Source organism: Camelina sativa, chromosome 8 (assembly GCF_000633955.1).
Source record: "Camelina sativa cultivar DH55 chromosome 8, Cs, whole genome shotgun sequence".
NCBI classification, from domain to species: Eukaryota; Viridiplantae; Streptophyta; class Magnoliopsida; order Brassicales; family Brassicaceae; genus Camelina; species Camelina sativa.
In genome coordinates, this window is record NC_025692.1 from 18273934 (window position 1) to 18283302 (window position 9369).

The following is a 9369-nucleotide window of genomic DNA, read 5'->3' on the forward strand; positions in this document are numbered from 1 at the left end:
TTGGAAAAAAAAAAAAAAAAAAAACCATATAGGAACCAATCAATATAAGTTTTTTTTGGGGGGAAACTTGTTGATGTATTTGAGACAAACCCGAGCACCCTAACTAGATTTATCTGCTAAAGCTTTTGATTAAGAACAACCTCGTTTCATGAACACAATGTCGTCTTCTTCAATGATTTCAAAAATTTCTTCACCGTCATTTAAACTTATATTGCAGTCAAAAGGTAATCAAAATCTTCAGAACAAGATGAAGTGGTGTTCAAGATCAAATGCAAGGTGAAGTTAAAGATGTTAGTTACAGTCGTATTGGGACGGTCATCGTATGGTTATAAGTAAAGCTTTGAGCACAATAAAGAGACAATACATTATGGGTGACACTAACTTGCGTCTCTCTATCTACTTCCCCGCATCGGACTGTGTATGGTCGACAAACATGGAACGATCGTCGACAAAGACAAAGAGACAGTTAATGAGAAAGATGTTGCAAGGAAATAAAGTTCTATAAGATAGACAACTGTTGAAAAAACTACAAGAAAATAAAGCTAAGTGACAATTGATATATGCCCGTAACCAGTCTTAGTTCTGTTGTCATAATAAGCTTTATTATCCGACTTATCTGTACGGTTAACCAACTGTTAAAAGTGAAACCCAGTTCGAATTCACATCTGAAACTCTAAACATACGATTGAAAGTTGGAACACCTTTACTCTGGTTTCTTGGAGGCTTCTGGATTGTTGTCAGCATTTGAGTCATTGGTCTTCAAGGCTTCGTCTTTTGGTTTCTCAGTTTCACGAGGACTGGTCAAATTCTTCTCAGTATCCTCTTTCTCTGTGCCTTGGGCAGGTTTTTCTATGCCTATTGTCAGAGTTGAAACCTCATCCCTTGAGGCGTACCAAGAATAGCCACAGTCAACACACTCCAGCTAGATGCAAAACAGAAGCAGAATGTGATTATTAGGGTACAGTAAGAGAAGAAGATCATGGTATATGATGTCCCTGGCTTATAGGTTTAGCAAATTGTCTTTTATCCAAGGATATAGACTGCGTAATATGGAAAAGCATAAGAACCTGATAGCGGTCTCCATGCCCAGCTTGGATAATATCCCGCAGGCCCACTGTCAATTGATTGCATCTCGAGCATCTTGCATCAGTCATCTGTATCCGAAACAAACACATGATATTATAGTCATAGACAATTCCAAACTTAAATCCAGCAAACCAATTTGAAAACTAAATTTTCAGAAAAATAAAAGACCTGCATGCGATCCGCCTCATCAGGCTCCTTCTTTGTTGTTTCGTCAGCAGTTAGACCCTCCTGAATCGCAGAAAAACTCACTTTTTAGTCATTTTAAGATGTAAGATATACTCACTAATGCTTTCTTACTATGGAACAGAGTAACATCATTCAGAAGAGATCTGAAATTAAAACCTATGCCAGTGAAATTAAGAAAGGAAGCTGAAGACAAAAGGGGGAGATCAGATAATAATATGTGTGCATATATGTAACAGAAAAAGTCTGTAACCTTTAACTCCGTGGGTGACATGTTCAAAATCTTTGCAGGCTCTAACTCCCCATTGAGCAGTCGTCTAGCCAGCAGTGCGGTGTTCTGCAGACAAAACAAAATCAAATTTTACTATTAAATACGTAGAAGAAACGCAAAAGTGATGTTTAAGGCAGCAAATTGAGAACCTCCACAAAGACTCAAATATGAACATACATATTACTGTTCGGATGAGAAGTCCAGTAATCAACCAATCATTACATATTGATATTTTACCATGTCATATTAAACTCATTTATCAACTTTCACGAATAAGGAGCATACATGTACAAATATTCCAGTACGGTCAGTTGGGGGAGAAAAAGTAATGAAATGGCAATGCAGATTCTAACCTTGAGATTGAAAACCAGTGTCCTCATCTTTTGGTTGTATTTCTGATAATCCGATGCAAGAGAAGCATGTGAAGCATTCTCAAGAGCACACACTGGAGGAACAGCAGCATCTGGCCAGAGAAAATTCTCATCCTGCCAATCAGTTTAAACGAAAGAGTTATTCCAGCAATTACTGAATCCTTAATATGTAATTTGGTCAATTCTGGTAGGAAAGAATGTGAAAGGTGACTGTATGAAGAGGGAGAATATATAGGGTGATCAAAATGATTGAAACGTTTAGTTAATACCTTTCCATTTTCAGCCTTTGTATCTTTCTCATCATGTTCAAGATGGGATCCATTTGAACCCATCTTTGCATCGTCGCCAGCTGGTTTGTTCTGAGGAATATAACATACGTGTTGGACTGCCTCCAGAAGCTTCCCCAAACACTTGTCACGATGAGCATCACCTGTTAGTGAATCAAACTTTTCTAAGATAGCATAATGCTCTGATGATATACCCGCACCACTTCCAGGAGTTTCAGCCTTTAGAGAGGAGTCTTCCTCCCTTCTAACATCGACAGGACTTATATTGGCTTTCCGAAAAGATCTTTTCGCCTTCAACATATTCTCCTGGTCAAAAAGAATTTCCTCAGATTCAAGGTCTGGAAGATCACCCAATTGCGACATCGTCTTTTGGACAAGAAGGTCGATTTCATGTTGTTTTGAGTCTTCATAGTCTTTGTCAGTCAGCTTCCACAGCTTCTTTTCAACAGTATCATAGACCTTCCGTACAATAAATCCAGGGTTATTTTTGCGCTTCGGAAGTTGTTTATGGGCCGGGACAAAGTAAACAACACATCTGTGCATCACAGACTCTGCTGGCACTTCATCACGATGGAAACTGTAGAACAGCTCTCGTGTATCACTCGATTGCCAGTTTCCACCACCCTTTTTCTCTGCCTCTTCTGGGCGATAAAACCACTGTCCCAGAATCATCATGCTTCCATCTTTAGTTTGCGTAATATCCTGTCAAAAAACCGGAGCTTTATTTCCAAGTGGATGATACAACAAAAACTAAAAAACCGAATATAAATTTTAACACACCAGTACCTTGATAATTGCAACATATGGTTTTTGACTTTTGTCCTCAGGAACCAACAACACCGGATCCTCCTACACAAAAAGGGAGTGTAAGCGAGACTAGAAGCAAATGTCCCAAAGGTCCCGAGCATTAAATCAGCCAGAAAATATATGAACACTCATGACAAACGTGTATCCAATCCTAACCATTCAGGTGCAAGAAAAAACATGATGTGAAAGTAAAATCTCAAGAGTCTCTAGACTATGCAGTCAGAAAACACCAAAAACCGAGACACAGTGACACATCGATGAGTGCCCAACAAATGACAACAACCATAAGCGTACAAGGCCAGTTTTTAACAAAAGCATCTATTGCTGACACTCTACATCATCTGAGGTTCCCAGTAAACCAAAAGCGGCTAACACATTCTAATGTCATACAGACATCAAAATTCCTTAAAACCCTAGATTTCAATGTCCACAACAATGTAACAACAGCCAGCAAAACAGACCCAATTGGGGGAAAAAATCTCAACCAACCCTCAATTCCAAATCTACAAAATTGGATCAGAACATGTACAACAAAACCCACAAGCTCAATTTGAGCACATCAATCTAAAACCAATCAAAATCAGAAACCCTAGAGATAAAAACGCAACAAACTCACCACATCATATTTGTTGCCATCATACTCAAATTGCAAAAAATGAGTTCTTTTCCCTTTTCCTTTACCCGTAACCTTAACCGAATCACCAACAGGACTCGCATCATCAGGCTTCTCTTCTTCTTCTTCTTCTTCTTCTTGCTCTTCTTCTTCAGCCTCCGGAGGCGTTTCTTCCTCCTCTTCCTCCCTCATCATATCCTCGTCACCGTCATCCCCTTTCTTCCCCTTTCTCTTCCTCTTCCTCTCCGATTCCTTCTCTTCTATCTCTTCGTAGAGCTTCACCGTCTTACGCTTCTTCCGTTTCCCCAAAATCTCCTCAGAACTCGTCGAGTTCCTTCCCTTAGACCTAGTGATCGGTACATCGTCGTCTTCATCACTCGACACTTGAGCGAATCGCCGAGACAACACCATCGTTTTCTTCTTCGAGAAATCGGAAAAATAAAAAATTAGTAAATTTATACAAAAAATTAGATTTTTTTATTTAATGTTTATATTTTTTTTTTAATTTTATTACTTTCAGATTGAGGTAATGAGAAATACTGAAATAGCATGGTTCCTCTGTTGCCTATTTATAATGACTACTTGATAAATTAGTTTACTTAAGTTTGGACTTTAGAGGTTTTTTAATTTTTACTAATAGATTAGATAAATGAAATCCTAAAATTTGGAGATTTTTTCCAAGTTTTATGTAAAAACACATTTCTAATTTAACTTAATTTTCTTTAGTATACTTCAATTAGCTTATATTATCTTTGCACAATAAATATTAACTTTCTTATATAGAAATTAAGGATATATGGATAACTTTTCTAAAAATATTTTCTTACACATGTATAAAATTTAAATTTTATTTCTTTTATGAGATAAAATCATTAATAAAATTTATGTGGACAACTATGTAGGTGTGGTTACTAAGATTATAATTTTTTCTAAAGTATTTATTGAAAAAAAAAAAAAAATATATATATATATATATAACATGTTCCGAATGGCATCTGTTCTCTCTCAGGGCGATCCCGAGTGCGATTCTGGGTTTTTCAACATCCAATTTCTAATTTCTCCAATAAAGAATTTTTCCGACCAATTTGGTCCGTGTTTATGTGATCAAATACGGCGGTTTCTTTCTGCTTTCTCAACCGAATGGCAGTTCCTTGTCTCCGTGTCCTACGGAGAAAAACTACCATAAGAAACCGCCATGGCCTAACCTATTTAAAGCGAGGAAGATCATCTCTTTTCTACAATCATCCTCTACCACAAAGCCAGTTCAAGGAATTACCATAACAATAAGTGACAATCTGCGGAAATCGATGCAAGTTTTAGATTTGGGGCTTCACTACCCAATGTTTTGGAATACTACTTGGGAATGGGAAGGCCTTTTTCATTTTCCAAACGGAGGAAGCAATGAATCTAGTGCTTCGCCGTGGTCCTTGGGCGTTTAACGATTGGATGGTGACGGTTCATCGTTCGTACCCTAACATCTCTCAGGCAGAAATGAGAATCATCCTGTTCTAGGTCCAAATTATTGGGATCCCTTTGTTGTATCTTTCCAATGATATGGCTATGAGTGTTGGGAGTCAGTTGGGACATGTTACGACAGTTGATTTCAATAAAAATGCACCGGCTGCTGATAAGGTGCGTGTTAAAATTGATTGCGATATTGACTCTCCACTTCGTTTTTGCAGGAACTTTCAATTTGGGATTGATGAGAACACCATTATCAAGTTCCACTTTGAGAGACTAAGGAAGTTTTGCACCTAGTGTGGATCTCTAAAACACGATATCAAGGAATGTGCTATCAACTTTGATGATCCTCCTCTGGAGTCCAGTGATGATGACGATGATGAAGGCTACAATCCCCATGACCATAACATTAACACTCCTCCAGGGGAACCAAGTGATGTTGTTCATCAACCTCTGCAACTAGACGCTGCCATGCTTGATTGTTGTTTGGCCTCTAATTCAAAAGCACCATCTCACTCTCCATCAGGGATCGTTGAGCCTTCCAAGTTTCTTTAAGTATACAGAACTCACTGCAGAGAGACTACGATACCTTCACACCAAACTCGTGGGAATGGCACAGAACAATAGGAATGTTGTGTTGTCTGATACCACAACTAGCACAAGATCAAGTCAGATTTCCAAGAGGAAACCTATGGCATATGAAGAACTGTACCAACTAATGAAGCAGCAGAGGATTTCGCGGTCCTAAGTCGAATCCGCAAAAGAGAGAAGTCTGCAGAATCTGATGGCTCTTGCCCTATCACCAAGGGATTCGACAGTGGCGTGGGGGGCTCGGTACCCCCAAAACCAACATGAGAGTCGTCTTCTGGAACTGTCAGGGCATTGGTGTGCCGCTGACTCATTCTCGTTTAGTTCGTTTATGTAGTATAACTAAGTGTGATGTGTTGTTTTTAATAGAAACTCTAAATAGGTGTGATGTTGTTCGTGATTTAGCGTGTGTTTTAGGATTTCCTAATGTAATAACACAACCTCCGATAGGGAGAAGTGGGGATTTAGCTTTGATGTGGAAGAACACCGTTTCGGTGTCCCATAACTATCAAGATGAACGCCTCATTGATGTACTTATTAATTATGAAGATGTTTCTTTCTACTTATCCTGTGTTTATGGTGATCCAAATCAAAGCCTAAGACATATATTTTGGGAACATCTTCAACGAATCTCAACTACTCGTCATGATGCGTGGATGTTAATAGGTGAATTCAATGAAATCTTATCTAATAGTGAAAAAATAGGGGGACCAGAAATATGTGAAGGAAGTTTGAGAGACTTTAGAAATATTGTTTCCACTTGTGACTAACACGATCTTAGATCAAGAGGGGATAGATTCTCTTGGGTTGAACAACGATATGATCATACGATAAAGTGCTGTTTGGATCGGGTGATGATTAATACTGAATGGTCTGCTTCTTTTCCTAACTCTGAAGCAGAGTTTTTGGATTTTGCGGGTTCCGACCACAAACCAGTTTTAGTAAGAGTGGCTCGTACGTATGTTAACCATATAGCATATAGGATCTATACGGCTATTAAGGTTGGGCGGCACCGCTGTATATGAGCCTATGAGAATGAGAGCATGAGGAATTAGGGTTAGGCAGGATTGTTTGATTGAGTTTCCTTCTAGTCTCGATTATCGAATTTTTTGTTGCCTTTCTTTATGTCTATGGTCAATATATTATCAAACGCAAACCTGGAAACCCTAACTCAAACCATTCAATCTCCGGAGGTCACTTCTCCACCTTCCGCCTTGTCAAGAAACCAATCGGAGGTAAATTCCACCACCACCGTCTCTTATTGTTTTTCATTTTTCTATTTGTGATTCAAACCAAATTTAATCATTGATTACTGATGACTTTAGTCTTAATCGAGTTTTATATATTGATTTTTGGGTACTGAAACATGTTAGAATTAGATGTTGGATTTCTGGGTACTGGATTCTGACATTCTGTAATCTGTATGGTCTTGTCTCATATTAGAATTAGATGTTGTAGTCTAAGTGTCTAACTTGTTTGATTCTCGATTTTTCCTCATTTTGTTTTCAAAACTCAAAAATCAAAAATACTCAAATACTCAAATGTGGAGACTTTGATTCATTAGTTTGTGACTTTGTGACACAAAATCTTTCTGTCTTGTGACTGTGTTTTCTTTTAAACTTTGCTTTGCTGTTCTAGACTTCTAGTTCTACAGATTAATGTCTCTGATTTTCATTTTGTCTTATAACTTGTACTATTCTAGTTCTAACTTAACGTTTTGTGCCTTGTAATGTTTTATTTAAAACTTCTACTGTTCTAGTTCCACATATTAATGTCAGTGATTTTCATGTTGATGCAGATGGCTTCTTGTGATAATCAAGCAAACAATGATGATCCGATGATAGATGCAACAAATGATGATGATGATGTTCAAACGCCTATCTCTAGAAAGACAAGAAAGGGGAAAGATAAAGAAATTGAGGGTGAAGGAGAAGGAGGTAGTGGTTCTAAGTTAATAAAGAAGACAAGATCTTGGGTTTGGGAACACTTCACCAGACAGGCAGCAAATCCGGACAAGTGCAACTGCAATCACTGTAAGAAAGAAATGGCTTGTCCAACCAAGTCTGGAACCTGCACTCTGAAGAATCATATTAGAAAAACCTGCAAAGCATACAAGGTATGGGAGAGTGCTAATCAAGACAAAACTCAAACTGTGTTTACTCATGATAGTGTTGGTGGCAGTTTAATTGTTAGTAAGGTTTGTGAATCAATCTTTAGAGAGGCTGTTAATGAGATGTTGGTTATAGGGGAATTACCATTGTCTTTTGTAGAGAGTTTAGCTTTTCGACATTTTTGCTCTAAGGTTCATTTGTATAAGCCTCATTCTCGGAGAACAGCCACAAGCGACATATATGAGATGTATGTCACAAAGAAAGTAGCTATGAAGAAGATTTTAGACAGAACAAGCAGAGATTGTCACTGACGACAGATATTTGGGTTGCTCCGACTACTGGATCAAGCTACATGGTAATAACAACCCATTTTGTTGATGTTATGTGGAGGTTAAGGAAGATGATCATAGGATTCAAGAGTGTTGATGATCATAAAGGTAAAACGATTGCTAAGGTTCTGCTTGAGTGTTTGGTTGAGTGGGATATAAAGAGAGTTTTTTGCATCACTGTGGACAATGCTACAGCTAATAGTTCAGCGATGAGGAAATTCAAGGAAGCAATGAAGCAGATTGGAGATGATTCAATGGTCTTGAAAGGTGAATATTTGCATTTGAGATGTGCTACTCATATTCTGAATTTGATTGTGAAGGAGGGTCTGCAAGAGATAGATAGCAGTGTGTCTGCAATTCGGAATGGTATTCAATATGTGAGGTCTTCAACAAACAGACTCAAGTCGTTTGACTTCCGAGTTGACACAGGAAAGATCAAAAGAGGAAGCCTCCCTTTAGATGTGAAGACAAGATGGAATTCAACTTACCTCATGTTAGAACAAGCTCTAAAGTTCAGACTGGCATTTGAGAAGATGGAGGCTGAAGATAAACCCTACAATGATTATTTTTAGGAAAAGGTGGATGGAAAGAAAAGGATTGGACCACCAATTAGAGATCATTAGGATGAAGTTGAGAGGTTGGTTTAGATTCTTATCATTTTTTACAAGCCTACATTGGTTCTTTCAGCTTCAACTAGTGTTGCCTCTCATAAAATCTACAATGAGATAGTCACCATTACTAAAACCATTACGGCGTTAAGTGTTAGTTCTGGAGTTGAGGAAGAACTGCAGACGAAAGCTTCAGCTATGTTAGATAAGTTAGGGAAGTATTGGGATCCATTTGGGGATAAGATGGAAATGAACAAACTGTTGATAGTGGCTAATGTTTTTGATCCTAGAAAGAAGATGAGTTATTTGAAGCTCTGTTTTGATACACTCTACGGCGAAAAGACTGCAGAGGCTACTCATCTTTATGATTCAGTCAACATGATCTTGAAGGATCGCTATGATGAGTATAGCAGTTCCGTGATTAGAACTACTAGTGGATCATCTTCTCAATCACAACAAGGACTAGGAGCATATCAGTCTTAAGAGCAAGTTGGAAGTGGATTCACTGAGAGAACAGTTCTTGGTAATCGTGTTGGCTATGAAACAATGGACAGTGTATAGAATGAGATTGTTATGAAAACAGGAATTCACAATTCAGCTAATGAGTTGGAGATTTACTTGAAAGAAAATGTGGAGAAACCAAATCTTATAAGT

At 38.1% G+C, this 9369-nt stretch overlaps 1 protein-coding gene across 1 annotated transcript; it reads right to left on the minus strand.

Annotated features, from left to right (window-relative positions):
• LOC104707449 (hepatoma-derived growth factor-related protein 2) lies at window positions 471-4071 on the minus strand. The gene is made up of 8 exons (XM_010423801.2): window positions 3622-4071; window positions 2985-3047; window positions 2181-2900; window positions 1894-2025; window positions 1523-1606; window positions 1255-1314; window positions 1068-1154; window positions 471-922 (listed from the first exon to the last, which is right to left on the minus strand). The coding sequence occupies exons 1-8, from the start codon at window positions 4027-4029 to the stop codon at window positions 704-706; spliced, it is 1773 nt and encodes a 590-aa protein (XP_010422103.1). The 5' UTR covers window positions 4030-4071; the 3' UTR covers window positions 471-703.